Source organism: Salvelinus alpinus, chromosome 15, assembly GCF_045679555.1.
Source record: "Salvelinus alpinus chromosome 15, SLU_Salpinus.1, whole genome shotgun sequence".
NCBI lineage: Eukaryota > Metazoa > Chordata > Actinopteri > Salmoniformes > Salmonidae > Salvelinus > Salvelinus alpinus.
In genome coordinates, this window is record NC_092100.1 from 9,690,992 (window position 1) to 9,718,255 (window position 27,264).

The window sequence follows — 27,264 nt, forward strand, 5'->3', positions numbered from 1 at the left end:
GGACTTTTATCAATATATTCGTCTGTATTTACCCCCTCAAAATGAAATGCTAATTAGCTGCTAATGTGGCTATCATAAAGAACTACAAATGCCATGATGATCTGGACGAGACTACCGAATCGAGGCAAAGGTAAGAATCTCTGGATTAACTATCTAATGTTAGCTAAATGTAGTAATGAATAAATTGGCTACATTTCTTTAAATGGACAATTGTGAACTGTCTTGTTCAAGTTTTAAATTGACACAGGACCTGTTAGCAAAGGTATCAGCTGGAGATGATGTGCAGGAGCTTGCAGGTATTTGTAGTTTTGCATGATGTCTACTTTGATGCTAATTAGCATTTTCGAACCTGAGAGTAAATAGAGCCGAAATACATTGATAAAAGTCACCCTGTGTCCGAGAGAGATTTACATGGTTAGCAGAACGTTGCACCAGGGTAAGCCTACACAACACACAGCCCTTATTGTAATTGAGTCAGGTAGGCTAGTGGTTTGAGCATTGGCCTAGTAACCGGAAGGTTGCAAGATCAAATCCCCGAGCTGAAAAGGTAAATATCTCTCGTTCTGCTCCTGAAAGAGACAATTAACCCACTGTTCCGAGGCAGTTAAACCACTGTTCCTAGGCTGTCATTGAAAATAAGAATTTGTTCTTAACTGACTTGCCTAGTTAAATAAAGTTTTTTATTTTTTATTCTAAAATCCCCTATGGGACAAATGAATAGTGGAAGAAGTTATTGGAACCATTTTCCTGTTTGACTGCTGGGTATTATGACACCTCCACTGTGAGGCTCTATACCTTATGAAAGTCCCACCTACTTTCTGGTGCAAGTCACGTACAGTTTCTGAATGGGTGTCAAGGTTATATCATACAATTCATGAAAATGGGGTCATTCATATATCTACAATTATATTCGTATTCGTGGATTAATTTACCTTTACCCAGTGCCTTTGATGAAGGTTTTTGATTACAAAAAAAGCTGCAATGAAAGGTAGCCTAGGCAGCCGATAGTGAGCGCGAGAGCTGCGCTATCATCTTGGATTGATACACTCGTATCCCCTGTGGACCGGTTAGCACATAAATGATTATCCTCCTTAAGTAGCTTTAATCAACAATTTAGGATGTTGCACATACTTGGGTTAAGGCGGTGTGCATCATCCTAAATTGTCATAAAAAACTAAAATGGTGGAAAATTGTGCTTTATTAAGACAGTACACATATGTTTCCAGTTATTCAATGGCCTGCATACTAACCAGACATGTCACCCATTGAGCATGTTTGGGATGCTCTGGATCGACATGTATGACAGCTTGATCCAGTTCCCGCCAATGTCCAGCAACTTCGCACAGCCATTGAAGAGGAGTGGGACAACATTCCACAGGCCACAATCAACAGTGAATGCCTCCCAAGTGGCCCAGTGGTCTAAGACACTGCATCACAGTGCTAGCTGTGCCACTAGAGATTCTGGGTGTGAGTCCAGGCTCGTTGGTCTAAGGCACTGCATCGCAGTGCTAGCTGTGCCACTAGAGATTCTGGGTGTGAGTCCAGGCTCGTTGGTCTAAGGCACTGCATCGCAGTACTAGCTGTGCCACTAGAGATTCTGGGTGCGAGTCCAGACTCTGTCGCAGCCGGTCGCGACCGGGAGACCCATGTGGCGCCGCACAATTGGCTCAGTTTCGTCCGGGTTCAGGGGATGGTTTGGCTGGCCGGATGTCCTTGTCTCATTGCTGCAAAAACTTTTCTTAAACGGAAGCAAACGAAACGAAACGGGGATAAACATACCTGAATTTGTCCAGTAGAAACTCTCGTTTGCACCTATATCAACTAGATGCAGGCAAGAGTGTGCAAGGCGGCATTGAATCTGTCACTGTCTGTCACCTAGATTCCACAAAATTCTCTCGACCTATGCACCTACGTTGTAAACTTTTATTCATAGGCTAGGTTGAAGCAACCTCATGATGAGATATAAGGAAAATAAGAGCATTGTGTATTAGCCTAAACTTAGCGTTGTCACATTGAGCTGGGTGAATGGAATGTGAATGATATACGGTATACTGTAATAGATATACTGTAATAGATATAAGGTCATGCTCATAGTAAAAATAATCGTCCTCCCTCATCTTAAATGTCACCGACCGCCACTGGTGTGGGACTATTATTGATGGCATAAGTAGCTGATTGCTGACCTACATTCTTTTGAGGATATGACTACCCTCCCATCGATCAATTCCCCCCACCTACATTCAAAGGTCTTGGGTGAAAACCACCATTATTGATTCAAGAGCTCGGAGCGACAACTGTTTTGCCTTTGTGTGATAGAATCCTTCACAGCTCCCAGCACTCAGAGACAGATAGTTATTTTAAAAGGTCACATGCAAATTAGTTGAGTCCTCTGTAAAACTTTACAACGCAATTGTAAAAGTCTACCAAACAATCATGTGATGGTAACGGAAATTCCTTTGGCAAGCAGTACATCTTTCAGTTAGGCAACAACACTTCTTTCAGTTTGGCAGCAACACTTCTTCCAGCTAGGCAACAACACATCTTTCAGTTTGGCAGCAACACTTCTTCCAGCTAGGCAGCAACACATCTTTCAGTTAGGCAGCAACACTTCTTTCAGCTAGACAGCAACACATCTTTCAGTTAGGCAACAACACATCTTTCAGTTAGGCAACAACACATCTTTCAGTTAGACAGCAACACATCTTTCAGTTAGGCAGCAACACTTCTTTCAGTTAGGCAGCAACACATCTTTCAGTCAGGCAACAACACATCTTTCAGTTAGACAGCAACACATCTTTCAGTTAGGAAGCAACACTTCTTTCAGTTAGGCAGCAACACATCTTTCAGTTAGACAGCAACACATCTTTCAGTTAGACAGCAACACATCTTTCAGTTTGGCAGCATACTGCATTGCAGATTTTCTGAATGGCATGGAGATGATCAATGTGGGTATACTTATTATCTGCATTTGGTCCTAACAAAATGACTTATTGGAGTCCCCCAAAATCGTTATTACTTTTAGTACATGAAAAGTGGCTTTGGATTGTTCTACCATTGAATGATGTAAATTTTTTCTGAAAGTGTCTTCTCTTTTTTTTTTTTTTTTTACAGGTATTTGTCTAGTGGTTTTACTGAGATCTATTGAACCAGACACACTGTTCTAACATGAAAGCAAACCCAGACTGGAGCCCAGTTGTAGACAGACCATTCATTATTTTGTGTGTCTTCGCCCCACTTTTCTCCCCATGTTCACCATTGAATCTTGTGAACTGAAAAAAAAAACAATCTCTAATCATTGTTCTATTTGCTGCCTATGTTACCATAGGAACCAAACACAACTCATCCAGATGACCTCTATATAGAGCAAAGCAGTCCCTCCCACAACCATGAAATCCTCAATTGCCTTCTTTAACTCATTCTTACCTCAAGAAAGAGAGTTTACCTGAATAAGAGGATGCTGCGTCTAACTAAATGCTTAAAAGAAGCTCATTTGAGAAAAACAATGTGCATAGAAGCTAAACCTACATAATGGAAGTACAGCAGACCTGTGCAGAAAATTGTTGTATTTATAGTTTATTTGAAAATACCAACTTTTCAAATATTAGAGGTAGTCGAATGTAGAGAATCAACTAAAGGCAATTATTTCCTTTTGATATTCAAAAACAGGTTTCAGAAAAACAGATAATATTTGAAAGTAGGCTATTTGAATATGCACGTTATTTAAAAACAGAGAAATATTTATTTGATGACTGCCAAATATTTTATGAAGATCCAAAAACTACAACAGCTAGCATATGGTTTTGAGGGCTTTCAGATACGAATCTTAATATGTAGTGTAGAATGAAATACTTAATAATTGAAGATTTAAAAATACAAATGTAAACCAATGACTCTAAATGGTGATTCATCATTTTTAAAGGTGGATAATCACTTTAAATGGTGGTTAATCATTTTAAACGGTGGATAATCACTTGAAATGGTGGTTAATCCTGTTTAACGGTGGATAATCACTTTAAATGGTGGTCATTTTTAGATGATTTTTAGATGACGATTACCGCCAAATGATAGGACATATTTTTAGGCCTGAAACATCTGACAATGTTGAGCTGAGTAAACTGTCACTTTCAGGCATTTAGTGAGATATAAGTGGCAGTTTGTCAGGGACATGGACTCAATCTCAACATTAAATTAGACACTTGTGTAGTTTCAAAATGACTAAGAAAAACATTTTCATAATGAGTGAGACGTAACGTAATACGGTAACACTTGACATCAAGTTTCTTATACATATGGGCCGCAGGTAGCCTAGCAGTTAGAGTGTTGGACCAGTAACTGAAAGGACGCTGGTTCGAATACACGAGCCGACAAGGTGAAAAATCTGTCGATTTGTCCTTGTGGAAGGCACTTTAACCCTAATTTGCTCCAGGGGCGCCGTCTAAAACAACACATTTCACTGTACCTATCCGGTGTACGTGATTACGACAATAGCAACATTGTTGTTACATAGGACTTCAGAAATGGATTTATAATTATTATACAAGTGGAATAAGGAACAATCGTGTACAGTAGTTACAAAAGCTCTCAGCTAATTGCTATGCAAATAAAAAATCAATGACCAAAGTATTATTTAACAGCATGCTAATAAAACACTGTTCCATTACACAGGCACAATTACAGTTGATTGTTAAGTTACTGAGAATGCTAACAGTAACAAAATATGACTATTAAGGGCCTAAAGGAACAAAATATTTAAAAAAAAAACTGCCTTCTTAATTAAGTCAACTATAGGCAAGGTAGGTGGAAAATCACGTTAATTTGTATGCTGAATAAATGATCTTTTTAAGATGGCATAGTTTGTCTTTGAAACAAGATGAAACGAGCTGAAAATAGCATTGTTTGTCTTTGAAACAAGATGAAACGAGCTGAAACGAGTCACGTACTATTCCCCACATGGCAGTTTCTTGTCAGTGTTGGTAGATATCTGGCCATCCAGAATCATAACAACTCACTGACTTCTGTCGCGTGCGCATTGTTTCCGTGACGTTATCAATTAATCCATTTATAGCACGAAACTGGAATTGAAGTCATCACACAAGGCTGGTGTATCAATGTTGCACTATGGTGTGATCTGGTTGTACGAATGGATGGAGATATCTAGTAGGTGCGATTTTGTTATGGACGTTCCTTGGGGTGTGTGTGAGTGAATCATGTGAATAATGTGTTCATGTGAATAATCTGAATGATATGTTTTATAGGCTGACTGTAGTCACCTGCTCTGATGTGAATAATCTAAAAGATGTGTTTTAACACCAGACAATGTATCTGTATGCAGTGGTGGGAAAAGTACCCAATTGTCATACTTGAGTAAAAGTAAAGATACCTTAATAGAAAATGACTCAAGTAAAAGTCACTCAGTAAAATACTACTTGAGTAAAAGTCAAAAAGTATTTGGTTTTAAATATACTTAAGTATCAAAACTAAATGTAATTCCTAAAATATACTTAAGTATCAAAAGTAAAGGTATAAATCATTTAAAATTCCTAATATAAATCAAACCAGACGGCACATTTTTCATGTTTTAAAAATGTACGGATAGCCAGGGGCACACCAACACTAATTCACAATCGAAGCGTTTGTGTTTAGTGAGTCCGCCAGATCAGAGGCAGTAGGGATGACCAGGGATTTTTTTCTTGCTAAGTACGTAAATTTGACAATTTTCCTGTTCTGCTAAGCATTCAAAATGCAACGAGTACTTTTGGGTGTCAGGGGAAATGTATGGAGTAAAAAGTCCATTATTTTCTTTAGGAATGTAGTGTAGTAAAAGTTGCAGATACCCCAAAAAACTACTTAAGTAGTACTTTATAGTCTTTTTTTCTGAAGTACTTTACACCCTATTCCCTATGTAATGCACTACTTTTGACCAGGGATCATTCAGGACTTACTATTTCTGGATCATCACATTGCCACATGACCCATAGTTTTATGTCTACTATCTTTGTGCTTATCAGTGGGCAAGTAGACACATGTTTCTGTGTGCCCTGCAAAGGTATAACTTGTCTTTTGTTCTTTCTCTCTCTCTCTGTGTGTGTGTGTGTGTGTGTGTGTGTTGTCACTTTCTCTCGTGAACACAACTCCATCTGTCATACCCTTCTCTATGCCCCCCCCCCCCCCCACCAAATGCCACCCTGTCTCCTTTCTCTCTCTGGCCCTCCCCAGAATGGTCTCCCCAGACAAACCCTAGATACAAACTTCAACACTACACACACACACACTGCACTCTGTGGTTAGAGCGGTGGAGAGGGGCAGAGGGGCATCCTGCCATGAGGGTCTTCATCGACTTCGATGGTTCCTGTGAGCCTTTTGACGTCTCTCCTGACCAGACCGTGGGGAGCGTAAAACTGATGGTCAAGGTAATTAAACCTCTAAAAGAGGCCCTTGTTAAGTACTGTAGTCACCTGGTAATATAGCAGTGTTACTCCCCTCTCTCTGTTTGTAGACTGAACAGCTATGGGAAATGAAGATGATTCTAAGAAACAATTAGTTCATTTGGCTGGTGTCTAGTAAAGTATGTGAGTAGTACTTACAATAGGAGACGTGGTTATGTGATGAGGTGATGGTACTTACAGTAGGAGACGTGGTTATGTGATGAGGTGATAGTACTTACAGTAGGAGACATGGTTATGTGATGGGGTGATAGTACTTACAGTAGGAGACATGGTTATGTGATGAGGTGATGGTACTTACAATAGGAGACGTGATTATGTGATGGGGTGATGGTACTTATAGTAGGAGACATGGTTATGTGATGGGATTGAAATTATGATAATCAACAATGTTTATTTAGATTTTGTTGTCTATTTTACTATTATAAACTGGGTGGTTCGAGCCCTGAATGCTGATTGGCTAACAGACGTGGTATTTCACTGGTATGACAAAACATAGGGGAGGGTTAGGGGAGGGTTTGGCCGGCAGGGATGTTCTTGTCCCACTAGCGACTCCTGTGGTGGGCTGGGCGCAATGCACACTGACACGGTCGCCAGGTGTACAGTGTTTCCTCTGACACATTGGTACGGCTGGCTTCCAGGTTAAGTGGGCATTGTGTCATGAAGCAGTGTGGCTTGGCTCTTGGCCCTCGCCTCTCCCAAGTCCATATGGGAGTTGTAGCGATGGGACAAGACTGTAACTACCAATTGGGTAAAAAAAATAAGTCACCTTGGGGGTTTGTGGTATATGGCCAATATACCTCCGCGTTGCCTTGTGCCTTATTTCTTATTTGTACACAATTATTTGTACACAATTAATCATCTATTGACATCTGTCTGGGTGGAACACCCAGTGGTTCTGTCTGTGTGGGACACCCTCCATTACGGCTCCATCAGTGTTGAGCCCTCTCACTCTGATTGTATGGGACACTCAATTACGGCTCCCTGTGTTTCCAATCTTCTTCCTCTGGCAGGATTACTTCCATGTGCAACTGTCAGACGACAAGCAGGTGAGGCACTTCCTGGAGCTGAGCTATGCTGGTGCCATCCTTCTGGACAGCTGGGTCCTGACAGACGTTGGCATCACCCCTAGCAGTGTCATCTGCTGCCTGCTGAAGGTACCAGCCGGACACCCGTGCTTGAAAATGCATATCAGAGTGTGCTGGCTATTGATTGAAACATTTTTTCTTCCTACTATCATTTACGTAAAGTGTTTCAGATATAGTGTGGTGATATATAGCATGGTGATATATAGTGTGGTGATATATAGTGTGGTGATATATAGTATGGTGATATATAGTATGGTGATATATAGTATGGTGATATATAGTGTGCTGATATATATATATATATAGCATGGTGATATATAGTGTGGTGATATATAGTGTGGTGATATATAGTGTGGTGATATATAGCATGGTGATATATAGTGTGGTGATATATAGCATGGTGATATATAGTGTGGTGATATATAGTGTGGTGATATATAGTGTGGTGATATATAGTGTGGTGATATATATATATAGCATGGTGATATATAGTATGGTGATATATAGTGTGGTGATATATAGTATGGTGATATATAGTATGGTGATATATAGTGTGGTGATATATAGTGTGGTGATATATATATATATAGCATGGTGATATATAGTATGGTGATATATAGTGTGGTGGTATATAGTGTGGTGATATATATAGTATGGTGATATATAGTGTGGTGATATATAGTGTGGTGATATATAGTATGGTGATATATAGTATGGTGATATATAGTATGGTGATATATAGTGTGGTGATATATAGTGTGGTGGTATATAGTGTGGTGATATATAGTGTGGTGATATATATAGTATGGTGATATATAGTATGGTGATATATAGTGTGGTGATATATAGTGTGGTGATATATAGCCTGGTGATATATAGTGTGGTGGTATATAGTGTGGTGTGTGGTGATATATAGTGTGGTGATATATAGTGTGGTGATATATAGTGTGGTGATATATAGTGTGGTGATATATATATATATATAGTATGGTGATATATAGTGTGGTGATATATATAGTGTGGTGGTATATAGTGTGGTGGTATATAGTGTGGTGGTATATAGTGTGGTGGTATATAGTGTGGTGGTATATAGTATGGTGATATATAGCATGGTGATATAGATATATAGCATGGTGATATATAGCATGGTGATATATAGCATGGTGATATATAGCATGGTGATATATATAGCATGGTGATATATATAGTATGGTGATATATATAGTATGGTGATATATAGATATATAGTATGGTGATATATATTTATAGTATGGTGATATATAGTATGGTGATATACAGTGGGGCAAAAAAGTATTTAGTCAGCCACCAATTGTGCAAGTTCTCCCACTTAAAAAGATGAGAGAGGCCTGTAATTTTCATCAGAGGTACACTTCAACTATGACAGACAAAATTAGGGGGAAAAAATCCAGAAAATCACTTTGTAGGATTTCTTATGAATTTATTTGCTAATTATGGTGGAAAATAAGTATTTGGTCAATAACAAAAGTTTATCTCAATACTTTGTTATATACCCTTTGTTGGCAATGACAGAGGTCAAACGTTTTCTGTAAGTCTTCACAAGGTTTTCACACACTGTTGCTGGTATTTTGGCCCATTCCTCCATGCAGATCTCCTCTAGAGCAGTGATGTTTTTGGGGGGGGGGGGGGGGGGGGTGAATAGTTATGCATGCTCAAGTTTTCCGTTTTTTTGTCTTATTTCTTGTTTGTTTCACAATAAAAAATATTTTGCATCTTTAAAGTGGTAGGCATGTTGTGTAAATCAAATGATACAAACGCCCCAAAAATCAATTTTAATTCCAGGTTGTAAGGCAACAAAATAGATAAAATGGGGGGAAAGTTGTAGTGGGGATGAATACTTTTGCAAGCCACTAGTATGGTGATATATAGTGTGGTGATATATAGTATGTTGAGGTCACCCTGCTTGAGACTTAAAGTAATGTTGCCCTTGCTCAACCAAGACCATGGTTATGGTAGAGTGATTGGTTAGTAAGGAAACTGCTTTATACCGAGACCATCGTTATGGTAGAGTGATTGGTTAGTAAGGACACTGCTTTATACCGAGACCATGGTTATGGTAGAGTGATTGGTTAGTAAGAACACTGCTTCGTGAGTGTGAAGTGTTGTTGTACAGAGGTCCCTGAGGACATGTCCAGAGCCGGACAGGGACACAACTCACTCTGTTACCCAAAGATCTGTGGAAGATTTGCTAACAGAGGAGAGTGGTTATGTGTCAAAGTACACATTTAACCATCGGAATAATGTTTATTTGTGTTCCTTACTCACATCCCATCATTGACATAGTCAAAGCCAGACCTTCTGTCTGTCTCTCCCTCTTGCTGGTTGACTAGAGTGGAAATCTATAGTATTGTATGGTTGACCTGGGATAAAGCTGAAATGTGGCCCAATGTAGTGTTGCCTTTGTACCAAACACCCTTACAGTCATATAACTTTTCCCCATGTAATCGCCTCGACCTCAGTCTGGTGTTCGCTAACAGTAGCTGAAGAGTCTGTATACCCAGTGGTGTACAGTACAGTAGAGCACAGCAGAGTACAGCAGAGTACAGCAGGCCGTATAGTAGTAGAAGAAGAGGCCATATACCCTTTGTGTTCATTGAAATACATATTCATAATATTTCTGTTAACAATTTAATCTGCACCCAGATTAGTGTTCAATTTAATCTGCACCCAGATTAGTGTTCAATTTAATCTGCACCCAGATTAGTGTTCAATATGATAGGACAAAACTCAGTACAATACATGAATTAGAAAATGTTGTTACAAGTTTTTACAAGTTTGAGCCACGAGATGGTGGTAGATCACAAGTTTAAATAGCATGGACCTTTGATTTGTCTCTGGATAGAAATTGCCCTTGGGCACAGATCTAGGATCAGTTTACCCTCACCAAATCCTAACCTTTACTATTAGCAGTAAAAACACAAACCAGACCTTAGATCAGTGCAAAGGAGCCACTTCATCTTATCCCTGTAATTTATATGACTCCTAACTTATATATACTGAGTGTACCAAACATTAGAAACACCTTACTAATATTGAGTTGCACCCCGCCTTTTGCCATCAGAACAGCCTCAATTCGTTGGGGCATGCTCTACAAGGTGTCGAAAGCGTTCCACAGGGATGCTGGCCCATGTTGACTCCAATGCTTCCAACAGTTGTGCCAAATTGGCTGGATGTTCTTTGGGTGGTGGACCGTTCTTGATACACACGGGAAACTGTTGAGTGTGAAAAACCCAGCAGCATTGCAGTTCTTGACACAAACCGGTGCGCCTGGCACCTACTACCATACTCTGTTCAAAGGCACTTAAATATTTTGTCTTGCCCATTCACCCTCTGAATGGCACACATACACAATCCAAGCCTCAATTGTCTCAAGGCTTAAAAATCCTTCTTTAACCTGTCCGCTCCCCTTCATCTACACTGATTGAAGTGGATTTAACAAGTGACATCATTAAGGGATCATAGCTTTCACCTGGATTCACCTGGTCAGTCTATGTCATGGAAAGAGCAGGTGTTCATAATGTTTTGTTTACTCGGTGTATAAACACAACGTAGGTATTTATGTAAAACAAGTGAATTTACTGTATGTCCATGGTCTTATACTTCAGCAGGAGCCGGTGGTGCGTGTGTTCAGTGCCGTGACGGGGGAGACCCTCTCAGTCTTGGGCACTGTGTTTCTCCTGAGTACGTCTGTGGCCAGGCTCATGACCCTGGTGTCCCAGCAGTGTGGGCTTCCCGTCAGCTCCTTCAGACTGAGCTCTCCCACCGGCCTGCAACTCTACGACTGCAACCGGCTCCACGACTACGCCATTGACCTGGGTATGGCCTTCCTTGTGCAGTAGGTCAATGGTCCTCTGCTGTGTGTGTGTTTTTTTTTTTATTTTTTTATTATTTTACCGTTATTTTACCAGGTAAGTTGACTGAGAACACGTTCTCATTTGCAGCAACGACCTGGGGAATAGTTACAGGGGAGAGGAGGGGGATGAATGAGCCAATTGTACACTGGGGATTATTAGGTGACCGTGATGGTTGAGGGCCAGATTGGGAATTTAGTGTGTGTGTGTGTGTGTGTGTGTGTGTGTGTGTGTGTGTGTGTGTGTGTGTGTGTGTGTGTGTGTGTGTGTGTGTGTGTGTGTGTGTGTGTGTGTGTGTGTGTGTGTGTGTGTGTGTGTGTGTGTGTGTGTGTGTGTGTGTGTGTGTGGGGGGGGGGGGGGGGTCCAGTGAAGTTCCAGCAATGCAAAAAAAAAAGTCTCAACACCTTATGGATGTAACATAGAGGCAAATGGACTGTATGGAACACATTCTTGGTTCATGGCAACCAGGAGGACAACCTGCATATGTCTCTGTCTCCCAGGGGCTACTCTACGGTTGGACACCTGGGATGGGTGGGCGGAGTTCCTCAGAGGCTGCTTCCTGGGACACAGACTGACCGTCCAACGACACCTGTCTAGGAAGAGACCTGTGATGAGGTCAGAATACACATCTACACACTGAACTGTATGATAGACTTATTATCAACAGTGATGGTACTGACCCTGTATATAGCTTACAATGATTGTACTGACTCTGTACATAGCTTACAATAATGGTACTGACTCTGTATATAGCTTACAATGATGGTACTGACTCTGTATATAGCTTACAATAATGGTACTGACTCTGTATATAGCTTACAATGATGGTACTGACTCTGTATATAGCTTACAATGATGGTACTGACTCTGTATATAGCTTACAATAATGGTAAGCTATAATACTGACTCTGTATATAGCTTATATTCTCGTGTTTTTTTTCCTTTATACGTTTTTTCTCTTACCCTGATATTTAATACTGCATTGTGGGAAAGAGCTTGCAAGTAAGCATTTTACTGTACTGTTTTATAACCTGCTGTATCTTGTGAACTTGACAAAGAAAATTGAAACGTGTTGAATAATACAGAATCAATGTATTTATCAGGTTCCAGCTCCGGGTGGCACTCTACATCGCTGCTTCTCTGGGCCACCTGGACCTGGCTGGCTGGCTGCTGGAGAGGGGGGTGCGTGCCATTGAGCCGGTGGGGGTCCACCCTTACCGTGAGTGGTGCCACCAGATGGCCCACCCCGACGCCGCCAAGTGTCCCGCAGTCGCCTCCATCGAGCGCGGCCAGCTCACCATCCTCAAACTCTTTATCGCCAGCAGCGTTCTGACCCTTGCCTGTCGGGATCCCCAGGGTCGTGACCCCCTGAGGATCGCCCTCCAGCACGGCCACAGGGAGTGTGTGCGTCACCTGGCCACCAAGCTGTGCTCTGTGGTGGTCCTCCCAGGTATGGCTCTGCCCATGCGGACATACGTCCAGATAAAGCGCTGGGTGAGGCTGGGGCAGAGGAGGGCAGCATCCAGGCACTGCATCGGCCTCAACAGGGCTCCGTTCAGGACCAGGGTGGGCGACACGGTCCTGGTGGACGGCTTCACCCTCCCCAAGATGTCCTCCAAGCCCAGGAGGCGTGAGGCCAAGGCGGGTATCAGGATGACGTCCAAAGCCTCTCAACCTTTGACCCCCATCAACTGCCCGTCTCATGTATCCTGCACGCTCCGCGCCCTGTCATCCCAGGATGCACCTCTTCAACTACCGAAGCTACACCCTGTGGCCACGTGGGATGAAAGAGAGAAGAAGAGAGGGAAGAAGAGGGGATGTGGAGGGAAGGGATGTGAGGAGGATGAGAGTGGGGATCAGAACAGCAACCAATGGAGGAGCAGAGTTCCGCTCCCGCCCATTTCCAGAGACACCAATCTCAGACCTGTGTTTGCTTCTGCCTCGCCAAACTCCGCCCAGATCCTCACCACCTCACTGGAGTCCTTTTCTCTCCACTGCGACCGCACACCCAGAGAAAACGCCATATACTGTTTGGCCTTGGCCAGGTTAGTCCAACTTTAAATGACAGTGATTTACAGGTGAAATTACAGTGTTATTTCACCGCTACGGTTTTAATATGAATATTTCTCTGGATGTTTCTTATGAAAGGTGTGCATACTGTCAGAAGAAGCCTCCTATGATCAGTGGGGGGGGGGGGGGAACACATGTAAAAGCTGTTTACACACTTTTTATTTTGCACAAGAATTTACCCACCTTTTGTGGAAGATGCATTGAAAGTATAGGGAGCGTTACTTCTTTAATCCTGAACGGCAATCAGCATTTACCAGTCAATGTTTTTACCACTTCATCACTGCCTATGATATACCCTTATCCTCCCTGAATAGATTTCAGTAAAAACAAACCCTGAGCCAACCATCTTGCTAAGTAGGTATATAGTCAACTCAACTCAAACTTTATTTGTCACATAGAAGCTGTTATTGGTTTACCCTAACAAGTCCTGAAACAAATCATGAGCCAACTATCATGCTTAGAAGGTATATAGAGTGTCAGTATGGGGAGAGGATAGGATGTAAGGGAGCTTCATTAATGTATTGAGGCCATCACATATACAGTATTTCACAATGCTAGACCACACATTTGGTCTCCTAACCTTGTTCTGGTTGATTGACTCTCTAACAGTGCCTTCACACAGAGACCATGGCTGCAGCAGCTGAATGTAGCACGGACTCTGGCCAGGAGGAGTGCTCAGCACATTGGGTAGACACCAGGATCCTGGTTATTAGGCAGATTAAACATACTGAAACAAGGAGGGACAACCTGGACTTGTCCAAAAAGGAACTCTTATTTAAGTTTTCTGTTCGGGAAAAACATATATATATTTTTTAACGTTTTCCATTGTGTGCCCTCATGAACACGATCCAGAGATCAACTGCACTAACTGGTACCTCACAAAGTACCTGTATTGTCACTAACAAGGGAGGAAAATACAGTGAACAAGATGAGACTTTGGAACAGATGATGCCTGATACAATGCGGACGACGAAGAATTTAGTTCCTTTTGATGAGGCTTATAGATATAGTCAATACTGTGTTTGATTTGTGTGTAGACAGTTTATAACGGCAGGCAGTGGATTTTCAGTCATTCGTATTCTCAAGTAACAAAAACGTATCATATTTCACTGGCTATTTGTAGTAGCCAAATGTGAATGGAATTATTATTGTTCTAGTCTTTATTCTAGAATCATTCAGTTGAATGAATGTATGTGGTTGTACTGTATGTGATTGTGTTTGACATGGGTCAAATTGAGGCTCCAAACCCCCCCACTTAACACTAGTTTTTGTCCATAGAAATCCTCACTTGCTGATGAAGACCTATAGTGGTTGAAATCAATGTAAAATACACAGTATGAACACTGCTGCCTTAAAACTCTTTAATTCAAATCAAATTTTATTTGTCACATACACATGGTTAGCAGATGTTAATGTGAGTGTAGCGAAATGCTTGTGCTTCTGATTCCAACAATGCAGTAATAACCAATGAGTAATCTAACCTAACAATTCCACAACTACTACCTTATACACACAAGTGTAAAGGGATAAAGAATATGTACATAAAGATATATGAATGAGTGATGGTACAGAACGGCATAGGCAAGATGCAGTAGATGGTATCGAGTACAGTATATACATATGAGATGAGTAATGTAGGGTATGTAAACATAAAAGTGGCATAGTTTAAAGTGGCTAGTGATACATGTATTACATAAAGATGGCAAGATGCAGTAGATGATATAGAGTACAGTATATGCATATACATATGAGATGAGTAATGTAGGGTATGTAAACATTATATTAAGTGGCATTGTTTAAAGTGGTTAGTGATACATTTTTACATCAATTTCCATTATTAAAGTGAGCTGGAGTTGAGTCAGTATGTTGGCAGCAGCAACTCAATGTTAGTGGTGGCTGTTTAACAGTCTGATGGCCTTGAGATAGAAGCTGTTTTTCAGTCTCTCGGTCGCTGCTTTGATGCACCTGTACTGACCTCACCTTCTGGATGATAGCAGGGTGAACAGGCAGTGGCTCGGGTGGTTGTTGTCCTTGATGATCTTTATGGCCTTCCTGTGACATCGGGTGGTGTAGGTGTCCTGGAGGGCAGGTAGTTTGCCCCCGGTGATGTGGATTATAATTGCTTATATAAATGAGTCTGTGCAGTGTCAAAATTACATAAGGGGGAAATAAGGGGGAAAAAATGCTATTTTGGGAGGAGAAAAATACCACAAAAGACATGAAATAATGGCATTATGGGAAAATAATACATACTGTATTTCACATAGAGTATTTGACAAACTCTTTATTTACGCTACAAAGCTGACAACTACTGTAACGATGTGTTGGCACAGCATGTGTCATCATACCCCTGCAGTGTGTGGATTTACACAGCAACATAGCAGACAACTGTCGTGGAACATCGTCTCAGACATATAACACTCGTAAGAACTTGTGAAATCAATTAGGCTTTTAATACAGAGCATTGCCAGCCGGAATGTCCCGCGGAACCCACCCTTTCCCAGAGCCATAGCTCTTATCTTTATACACACATAGTATTATGTCCATCCCTTATGCAAATGAAGTTTCTCTTCTTAAGTCATTCACCACCATTATCTTTTAGTTCAAGCTTCCTACTTGTTCACGCCCAATAACGCCCATATCTGCTTTCAATTAGTTTATAATGGTGACCGGACCCTCTATCTTAGTGTGTCAGCATAATTTGTCACTTTCTTTCATTAATGTGTCAATGTACTCTTTGTTCAGTTTGCCTTTATTGGAATCAGCAGATTCTATCCTATAAGCCTTCTTAGAAGGAGCTGACTATGGGTCTTTTTATCATTAGTGTCAGGTCAGCAGACCATGTGTCTCTCCCTTTCATTACTGTGTCAATCTACTCTTTGTTCTGTTCTCCCCTATCCTTAGTGTGTCCAATTGTCTTAGGCGCCTATGTGTCTCCCTGTAGTCTGTTTTTAATGTTCAGCTGTCTTATACATCTATGTGCTGTGCTATACGTCTCATTTACTCCTACACAACTTAAATAGTTTATTTTTATTTCACCTTTATTTCACTAGACAAGTCAGTTAAGAACAAATTCTTATTTACAATGATGGCCAAACCCGGACGACGCTGGGCCAATTATGCGGCACCCTATGGGACTCCCAATCACTTGGAGTGGGAAGGATACAAAATCCAATATCACACACTTCTTCCTTGGTATTCTGAGAACTGTCAGAGAGCTATGAGTGGATCGTGGACCCATGCATAAATGATAACTTTGCTGTAACTCAGTGGTGCAAGTAGAACATCCGGGTTAGTGTATGTGCATTATCTTGTCAGTTGATTGTCTTTGTCTCAAAGCCTTTCCATTTCTGGGGTAATGAAGAAGCTTCTGATCTCAAACTTCTTGATAGGTAAGAAACACTTGGTTAGTGTATGTGCCTTAACCAATGGGTTGTCAGGTGAACGTTGAAGATGCTTCTTGGAGGTGATCTAATGATGTCATTGAATCGCTGTCATTGAGTTGCTCACTGGACAAGACAATTATTCACTGAAAATTAAATCTGTCTTTCATTTCACTTATGTTGATATTTGATTGGCTATTTGCTGTCTTTTGAAAATACAAAAATAAATATAACTGTTTTATGAAGCACTTGTAGACATTCATTGTTTTCGAAATCATATTTTCAGCAGAACAGATACATACTTTTACAATATGACATCAAATAAAATAAAAATCAAGTAAGTGATATGTAAATGATTGGCAAAAGGCCCCAACCACCCAAGTCATAGACTGTTCACTCTGCTACCACACGGCAAGCGATACGGGAGCACCAAGTCTGGGACAAAAGGCTCCTTAACAGCTTCTATCCCCAAGCCATAAGACTGTTTAACGTTAATTAAATGGCTACCTGCACTATTTGCATTGACCCCCTTTGTTATTGATGTATTTTTCTAATTGTTTTCCACTGACTCTCTTGAATTGGCTCGATGCACACTCACTACACTCTACCCACACATTCACTGTGACACTGACCGACTTTCACACTAGCTGCTGCTACTGTGTTTATTATCTATCCTGATTGCCTAGTCACTTTTATTTATTTATTTATATATATATATATATATATTTTTTTTTCTTTTACCCCCAAGTTTCGTGGTATCCAATCGCTAGTAATTACTATCTTGTCTCATCGCACAACCCAACCAAGCCACACTGCTTCTTAACACAGCGCGCCTCCAACCCGGAAGCCAGCCGCAACAATGTGTCGGAGGAAACACCGTGCACCTGGCCCCCTCGGTTAGCGCACACTGTGCCCGGCCCGCCACAGGAGTCGCTGGAGCGCGATGAGACAAGGATATCCCTACCGGCCAAACCCTCCCTAACCCGGACGACGCTAGGCCAATTGTGCGTCGCCCCACGGACCTCCCGGTCGCGGCCGGCTGCGACAGAGCCTGGGCGCGTACCCAGAGACTCAGCTGCGATGCAGTGCCCTAAACCACTGCGTCACCCGGGAGGCCCTCACCTAGTCACTTTTACCCTTACCTACATGTACATACTGTATTACCTCAACTACCTTGCACCCATGCACATTGACTCGGTACTGGTACTCCTTGTATATAGCCTTGTTATTGTTATTGTGTTACTATTTAGAAAATATTTTCTTACTTTTTAACTCTTCATTGTTGAGAATGGGCTCGTAATAAAGCATTTCACAGTGAAGTCTACACCTGTTGTTTTCGGCGTATGTGACCAATACGATTCGAATGAATGCTCTTGTTGTTTTAATGAGGAATTTAATGAAATAATTTGCTTTTCCTTGAAGATTTGAATGGGCTGGAAAAGCCTTTCGTGATGGCTCTACACAATCTGGTGAAAAGGGAGGGTTTGCGACTCTTCTCTTCAAGTGGGAAGGACGATGCAATATCATAATTTCCCTCTGGAGCAAAGAAGCCATGAGAATTTGTCATCGACTCTGCAAAGAAAGACCATCCAGTATGTCATCAATTTACATTTTTAGTCATTTAGCAGACGCTCTTATCCAGAGCGACTTACAGGAGCAATTAGGATTAAGTGCCTTGCTCAAGAGCACATTGACAGATTTTGCATAGTGAGCTCAGGGATTCTGAACCAGCAACCTATCGGTTACTGGCCCAACCTCTTAACCCACTAGGCTACCACCCAGCCCGCAGTACAGTATGTCATAGGTAACAACTCAGAGGAGAGTACAATGTCTTTCCAAATGAATTAGTTGAACGGTAAAGAAAATGAATTAGTTGAACGGTAAAGAAATAATATCTTAGTCTTGACTGAGCAGCAGCCTAAACAACAGCAGGGCTTACCTGTAAAGTACACAGTAGGGGAAGTGTTCTGAGGCTGGTACTCCAGAGACTCTTGAGGACAGAGGTTCTTACTAACTTTCTTGGAACCCTGGTTGGTGGGAAAAGGCACAGTAAAACAAACTGAAAATTGTTCGATATCTTAAAGTACAGCATATCAATTGCAAAGAAGCAGTGCAATGCCATGACCCAAAGAATCATATATCTCATAAAGGTCAACAGCAGTGTTATTCATGAAAGATGTATGTGTACTATACCTTTGTGTTAAAGGTGAGGACCTGCTCTCCAGTACTGCTGGTGGTATCCCTTGCCAAATCAAACACGCCATCTACAATGTCACTGGTGGCCACGCTGGTAGTGGACTCAAAATAACATTTAGCAGTGGCTTTGGTGATCATTTGAAGAATGACCATACAAGTAGAAGTCTTTGGATCGTTCTGGACTGAAACATTAAAGTTTATATTTTCATACTCATCTGACCACTGTTTTAGGAAGGCCTTCACTGTCTCTTCAGCAAATATCTGGAGAAGATGGGAGGAGAGCTTCTTGGATATGGCACATTGTTCCTTTCCCCATTTCAGCCTTGAAAGAATGGAGTCTGAAACACTTTTGGCTGCTTCCAATGTTAAGACATGTGGAGTGCTGTGGCTGTCCTGAATGGCTATCACTTTATCCACCAATTCATGACTGAAAATGTGGATGGTCCAAGTGGAAATCATTTTTCTCAATTTCCTAACAGCAGAACGGAGGTCATCAAGATGAGAAGCACCCTGTCCATTTTCCTGTGTGTTCTCAACACTTTCCACCATAATGTTCACTACCACCCCAGCAGCTTGCCTAACTTTGTCAACAAAGGTTAGAGGAAGTAAGTCCTCTGTGTGAACGAAGTCCTCAATGATTGTGTTTCTTACAATGGGAAAGTCAATCTGAGCAGGAAACTCAGTGGGTATGGGTGTCCCGGGTAAAGCAAAGTGCCATTGCGACTGCCTTGATTTTGAAGTAGGTGTTGGAGAGATGGAGGAGCGTGAAGAAGAGGACTTTCTTGTCTTTTGGCTGGCAGCACTCCTACAACGGATCATGCCAATATCCTCCAGCATGGATCCTGAGAGCTCAGTGGTTTTAGGTAGTAATTTATGCGGAATGTCCACACAGGCATCTTTTCCACCAGGTGTAACACTGCTCTGGTTGACCTCAAGATGGCCGAGATTAGCTCTCAGTGATACAGAACTGCTTTGATATGTAAACATTTTGATTGAATCAAGAGTTGTGTCTGATCTTTGAAGATCTTTTCTGATACTCTCCTTAATCTTACTTTGCAGACTGTGGTAGATGTTACGAGCAACAGACCAGATCCTTTTCTTAGAAACCTGTCCAGTGGTGAGCAGGGAGGTTCCAGATACCATGTCAGATGAATGGGTGGTCTGGGTGAGCTCCTGCTGGTCTTTCACCATGGTTTGTATAATATCAGTAGATGTGGTGGATGTAGATACAGACTGATCTGTTGTACCTTCCTCCACAATGTTAAATGATCTAGAGAGGACCTCACTCACTCCTTTCTCAGCTTTGGTTTGGAACTCATGACTAGAGAGTTTCTGGAGGCTCTTTGTTGAAAGACTATGGGAAGATGCAATGCCTTTGGAGGCAGCCGTGCTGCAATCTAGACTTACTGGAGAGGTTCGCTCAGGAGAATCTTGGAGACGTTCAAACATGTCTTCACATGGTGTTGGGGACCTTGACCAGGAGATGTTATTCAGCTGAGACAGAACACCACCTACCAACACGTTGACCTCAAGGGACATATCAGATATTTTCTTTCCTACTGTGGAGAAGCAAGGTGCATTTGATGTCTGATCCTCGCATGAGGTCAAGATTGTTGAAATGACCTCTTTGGTACTATTGGTCAGTAGAGCCTCGTCTGTTTCAGTCCAGAGAAGTGTTGAACTCTCGCTGACACCCCTGTGTTGAGACACTTCAAGGTTCAAACTGGGCAAGTGAGGCACACTCTTACTAGCTTGCCTCAAGTCCTGGCTTGCCAAACAAATGTGCTCCTTAGTCCCAAGATGTTCAGAGTCCTCTGTGGGTATATGACTGGACATTCTGCTCAGCATGTCTGACCTCCGCTGGTGAATGGTGAAGTCCTTTAATGTCTTCTTAATATTGTTATATAAACTAGTGGTAGCTGACCAGATCCTGCTCTGTAGCTTTTGTGCTTTTTCCAGGAGGTCAGGTTCTCTCTCCTCTACTTCTGCAGGTTGCGCCAAGCTCTGCAGGTCTTCCACAAATGTGTCAATGATGCCAAAGGCAGCAGAATCTGCACAAATATCCTTTGACCATGTGTACCGGTTTTGAATGGAACCAGACCTGGACGCTACAGAATAAGCAGGCTTTGCACTAGTTAAGCTACTGGTGGACTTTTCAACTAGGAACTCACTCACTGCTTGAGTGGCGTTTCTCTTGAATTCCTCACTTGAGAGTTTTTTCATGCAATTTAACAGACTGGTCAAAGAAGCTGTGGCATTACTTCTGCTGTCCTCAATTTGAGAGGGGAACTCACATACTATTGATGATGAGGCCCTGGAATGGGAGATATCCCCAAGCTGAGCCAGAACACATTCTACAAATTGTTGTCTCTCAATAGAGAAGTCTGATCCTTTTTCTCCAACAGTGTACAGGGGGTCCTCCTTTGACATCTCAGTGTTGTACAAGACCAGAAGCTCTGAGATGACTTCTTTGGTGCAAGTTGTCAGAAGGAGCTTGCTTTCTTCTGAGTCAGTTTGTGCCCAAAGAAGTTTTGAGCTCTCACTTAGGCCTCTTTGTAAAGTAACTTCACCAGTGGACTCTGGCAACTGAGGCTCACTCTTACTGGGCCTATACTTCATGTCTAAGCAAGGAAGTGGAACTGTCTCCTTAAACTCAGCATTTGTGATGTTGTCATCAGATGTGACAATGCTCTTTAAGGCACATCGCTGAAGCTTGCCGAAATAATCTTTCAAGTTGTTTTGGATGCTGTGGTAGATATGAGCAGCAGCAGACCAGGCACTCTTCTGTTGCAGACTCTCTTCAGATTCAGCCAAGGACTTCATATCTGACACGAAAGTCTTAACAACTACTGACGCTGCTGAGCCCACTGGGTGAATTGACTCTGTCTTTACAATGCCAGACAATGTTTGACCTGATACAGCACCTGTTAACTCAGACTGAACGACTGAACTAGGAAAGCTCAAACTACTGACTTTTTTGGCAAGAACTCCACTCACTGCTTGCATTGCTGATGTTAGAAACAGCCGGCTGGAGAGTTTTTGGATGCTCTTAGATGTGAGCGTGCAGGAGGAACCAGATTCACTAATATTGTAGCTGCTCTCGTATTTCCTTATCAGGGCATCAAGATCGTCAATGAAGCCAACATGCGATGCCAAACACGTGATCTTGTCCTTCAGATCTTCCAGCAAACTCTGTTCGTTCTCGTCAACAAAAGCCACCTTTGTGTCAGAGATGGTGGTCATGACTTGCCCTGTTAGACTCTTGCTCTCTTGGTCAACTTTTTCAAGTTTAGCAGCCAGCTCTCTCACCATGCTTTCAGTCACCTTGGTCTCCGAGTCTCCCCTTCTTCCAGATGTCACTAGAGAGGTTTGACTTGCGGAGGCACTCTTAACGACCAGTGATACGGCCGACTTGACATCTTTAGCCAACTCTGCCATTACAGCAGAGATTAGCATCATAGAGCCTGCACTTCCAGATGGAGAATCGGACATGCATGCAAGTTTGGAGAGAGAACCTTGCAGGCTGTCCTGCACACAGGTGACGAGGGTGTCCTCTGAGAGACCTAAAAGGACATGTAGAGACTCAGAGTTGGTTGTTTTCTTCTGCACCTCAGACAGAGAGGTTTGAGACCTTGAACAAAAAACAGATATCATCAAAGTCAAACAAATAATATGTAAGGCTGTGATGCACGTTCAGTGTGTCAAATACATCTGCACCATTGAAAACAATGAGGAAAACACTGCTGTTTCTCTGAGAAAAAACATTAGTGTGATGTCAGCCTAACTGCTTAATTTCTAAAGCCCAATAAAATGTTTTTTTTGTAAAAGTAATTTGTATTGAAACTGGCCTGTAGATATCTATCTATCCTGGCAATATCTATCCTCGGCAAAATCCAAATTGCTATAAACTCCAAATACTGTAACTTCTAATAACTTCAAGGACAATCGTAAATACAAGGCAGTTTGAAGAAATGTTAAAGGGAAATGTCTAAATGTTTCAACTTCATATTCATCATCTCCAGCACCACCCCAACATCAGCATATGTGAAAAATTGGCATTTCTATGTTTTGTAGTACAAAAGAAAGAGGAAGATAAGTGTTTTCTATGACATCATCAACCAATTAGTAGGCTATGCCTACTCATAATTGGTTAAAATCACACGATGCACACTGATGATGTCATTAGAATCTAGAGCTGAGCATTTAACCAACATTTTTGTTATTTTTCGGTTTTTAAACAAATAATTGACCGACGTCGGCTCAATTATTTGAATTCCATATATTTAATTTTTTTCTTCTTCTGTGAGCTCGATGCTCAGTTTCTGTAGAGATAAATCAGATCAAGCACGAACTATGCAATGTAGTAGGGAGTTGTAGTTTCCAACAGGCCAATATTCTACATAGTTTAGAACAGAAAATATGGTCATTCATTCCCATAATCCATTGCACGTCCGCTTATTTGTCCACTCTGTGTGGAGCAGATACGGAGACCTCATTGACTGAGACGAGAGAATGCATGAGAGCGATAAAAAGCAGTTGCTTTGCGAGGTTTCTCTACCTGGAAATACATGATCTAAGTGATTGATAGTTGGTATTCAGCAGTCATAAAAGTATGCCTTATTTACTTAGAAGAAATACTAAAATAGTGATTTTGTCAGACAGCATAGGCAGCAGCTCTATAGAGATGAGTTGATGACTTGGAATGAAATAATAAAGTCATCAAATAAATATTTTATATGAGAAAGTAAATGATGGTTAATAAGTGATAAGCAGTAATGGGCAGTCACTACCCAAATGGGACTTTTATTAATATTTTTATTCTGTGTTGTTACAGCATTCAACCCACATAATCCATAGTGCATTCAATATCTAAAAAAAAAAATTAAATCGAAAACCGTGATTATTTTTTAAATATTTGAATCGAAACCAAATCAACCTCAAAAAGCACTAATCTCTCAGCACTATTGGAAACAGTTACGTTCCTCTATCTTTTTTTACTACAAAGCAGGGAAATGTGTAATTTCCACATATGGTGATGCTGGAGATGAATATGAAGTTGTTACATTTCCCTTTAAGAACATACCTCATGGCCCCCTTGGGCAGGTAGCTTCCACTGCCCAGACTGCCCATCTCCTTAGTCAGGTAAAACTCCTTGAACTTAAGTTGTTGTGATTCCTGCTCTTCTTCCTCTTTTTGCTCCATACAGTTGGAGGAAGGGTAGGGAGTCGGGATGCGAAAGCTATTGTAAGACTTTCGACTGCCTGGCCTCTTAGGTACACCAGCCTCAGTAAATCTCACTCGGGATTTGGTTTTAGCCTTATCGTCTAACAGGCTGGTGAGTGACGCTGTGAGAGATCTCTGTGACAATTGAGAGGCAGCAGCATCTTGGATGCCCAGTAGTTCGTAAAGACCTGGGATGATGATCTGCATCAGCTTGTCCGATAAAAACTGGTCAATCCTCAGACACAAGCCGGCAAGCTGTTGTTTTGTCAGCTGTATTCCAGAAACAGAAGAAGTGTTTTAAAATGTTGCATAGTGCATCTTTCAAAAGCTTATGAACAAGGTTAAACATTAGGCAGAGTTTTCATGGTAATCTGATTAAATTGTCAGTAACATGATCTTACCGGGTCAAACATGCCCTCACGAATGCCCCTCCATTGCCTGAAAACAATATTGTTAGAAATGTTGTCATATCAGGATGCCTTAGAAATGTTGTCATATCAGGATGCTTTAGAAATGTTGTCATATCAGGATGCCTTAGAAATGTTGTCATATCAGGATGCCTTAGAAATGTTGTCATATCAGGATGCCTTAGAAATGTTGTCATATCAGGATGCCTTAGAAATGTTGTCATATCAGGATGCCTTAGAAATGTTGTCATATCCGGATGCCTTAGAAATGTTGTCATATCCGGATGCCTTAGAAATGTTGTCATATCAGGATGCGTGGCAGAATTGTTTTTATTTAAATATTTGCCTGACGGTGAAGTTATACTTGCTTTGTGTCAGTTGTTTTGGCAAAATTGCAATGTGACAACTTTTCTAGCACTGAACATTTTTCTCTCCAATGAATCAGTTTCTAATTTGATCCTATTTCCTTGAAGGAGTGATAGTACCAAAGAAAACAGAACATACTTCTCAGTTAGGTTTTGAAGGAAGTCCATAAGGGTCAGATCTTCCACACTGTTGAGCTTCCCCTCTTCTGTGGTTTCCATCACTGAGGTTGCTCTGCTCCTGGCAGAATTGCTCTGCTCCTGGTAGAAATGTAATTATATTGCAAATAATCAAACTTAATATACAACAAATATCATAGTGAAATAATGATTAACTGTTAAAGAGTGGAGGAGCATTGGCAACGTTGGACCAATTAAACAACTGCAACACAACAGAGATGGTTGTGGTACTTCAACATTTCCAATGATAGCATCACTATAACATTTTATTGAATTAATGTTGAAATATGAAATGACGGTCAACTCAAAAGGTCAACTTACCATCTCATTGACAGCTTCAGAGTGCAGGAGGTCATCCACCACACAGACAGGCAGGTTTAGAGACTGGAACAAGGCTCTATGGTCATAACCAGGAGAGAATGGAAACAACATCAGAGCAATCCCAATGGCAGAATCTAACCACTGTCTTCATGTCAAAGACTCACTTAGTAGTTAATACATGGCCACAAATAATGAGGGGTTCAAATAGATCTGCTGGGGACTTGACCCTACAAATGACTCCAAGAATGATGCCTGACCTGCCCCATAACAAGTTCTCTCTTATTAGTCTCTCTCTCTTAATCTCCACACAACAATCTAACTGGACAGAGTGTGAGTGGCCTTACCTGACTGTCTCAGTGTCAGAAACATCATAGAACAATAAGACTATGTCTTCCAGGGACGTCTCAGCTACAGCAGAGGGGGCAAAGTCCGGGATGATCTCTCAAGCTGAAACAAAGTGACTGTATGTGAACCGAACCATTTCCCACTGGGCAAAAACTGGTTGAATCAACGTTGTTTCCACATCATTTCAACCCCCAAAAAGCTATGTGATGATATTTAATCAACGTAGAAAACTAATTGGATTTGCAAAAAGTAATCAACTTGCAAGGCATTTAGTCTTTTCTTCACCCAACTTTTAACCTAAATCCAGTGAAATGGTGAAACGTTTTGTTGATTTTACATTGAATTCACGTTAGTTAACAACAACCAAACTTTAAATCAAAACCAGATGTTAAACTGACGTCTGTGCCCAGTGGGTTATGTTGATGGATCCGATCAATTACCTTAGTTCTGCTGGTATTATTAGCTGCATGAAAATACATCTGTGGAGTACAAATATTAGCTGCTTTCTGAAGGACAGCCAAGCTGATAGACAACATGGAACCTCCAGATAATTATGACATCATTGGAACACATGCACGTGTCACAAACACTTTGTCACTATAAAAAAGCAGTGTAGCAGTGCTGCCCAAGCTGGGGGGGTGGGACAATTTTATTAGGCTTTTATTCAGATTAACCAACAACGCTCTACTTGAAGTCAATGAGTAAACAAGCCTCAGCAATGTAGACACATCCCACTGGGCACACCATGTCATTTCAATGTGGAAATTTGGGTAATATTTGGTTGAGATGTTGATCAATGAGATTTTAACCTTTATTCATCCACTCAAAAAGATAATGAGAAGTTTGGGAATTAAACAATGTGTTATCACTATGCGTTCAACCATCTAAAAGCACAACCAAATTCCAATGGAAAAACAATGTCTGATTTCTGGTTTAGTTATCATCTAAATGTGTTATCACAGCGCTTTGAACCATTTAAAAGCACAACAAAGTTCAAATGGGAATACAATGTCAGATATTTTGTATTTATACAACAACTTAAATGTGTTATCAATGTGCTTTATCTAATAGCACAACCAAATGACCTGGATTGTAGTTGAGATTACATTAAAAGAGCAGGGTGCAAGTGATCAATGCTGTTTGAGATTCTGCACAGATTATTATAGCAATTGGGAAGATCTCCACCGATCTGCGACCTTAGAATGCTATTTTTTTTCACCTTTATTTAACCAGGTAGGCCAGTTGAGAACAAGTTCTCATTTACAACTGCGACCTGGCCAAGATGAAGCAAAGCAGTGCGACCAAAAACAACAACACAGAGTTACACATGTCACTACCTTGAACATGCACGCTTTG

At 41.3% G+C, this 27,264-nt stretch overlaps 2 protein-coding genes across 2 annotated transcripts; one reads left to right on the forward strand and one right to left on the reverse strand.

Annotated features, from left to right (window-relative positions):
* The first annotated feature begins 6,226 nt into the window (after nucleotides 1–6,226).
* LOC139540520 (protein ANKUB1-like) lies at nucleotides 6,227–16,435 on the forward strand. The gene is given in 7 exon segments (XM_071344403.1): nucleotides 6,227–6,410; nucleotides 7,457–7,600; nucleotides 11,176–11,386; nucleotides 11,922–12,036; nucleotides 12,525–13,466; nucleotides 14,101–14,196; nucleotides 16,414–16,435. Coding segments are annotated over 7 exon segments (1,620 nt in total). The 5' UTR covers nucleotides 6,227–6,320.
* On the reverse strand, nucleotides 15,007–24,597 carry LOC139539449 (serine-rich adhesin for platelets-like). The gene is made up of 5 exons (XM_071342414.1): nucleotides 24,154–24,597; nucleotides 19,068–22,701; nucleotides 18,814–18,901; nucleotides 17,997–18,446; nucleotides 15,007–17,556 (listed from the first exon to the last, which is right to left on the reverse strand). The coding sequence occupies exons 1-4, from the start codon at nucleotides 24,498–24,500 to the stop codon at nucleotides 18,268–18,270; spliced, it is 4,248 nt and encodes a 1,415-aa protein (XP_071198515.1). The 5' UTR covers nucleotides 24,501–24,597; the 3' UTR covers nucleotides 15,007–17,556; nucleotides 17,997–18,267.
* Nucleotides 24,598–27,264: the final 2,667 nt, after the last annotated feature.

Bases quoted from the DNA above. Each gene is read 5' to 3' on its own strand.
- LOC139539449 (XM_071342414.1), bottom strand. From the start codon at position 24,500: ATGCAGATCATCATCCCAGGTCTTTACGAACTACTGGGCATCCAAGAT. The intron at 22,702-24,153 runs GTATGTTCTTAA...TTTTTGTTCAAG, and splicing joins CTGCCCAAGGGGGCCATGAG to GTCTCAAACCTCTCTGTCTG. The intron at 18,902-19,067 runs GTATAGTACACA...CCCACCAACCAG, and splicing joins TCCTCACCTTTAACACAAAG to GGTTCCAAGAAAGTTAGTAA.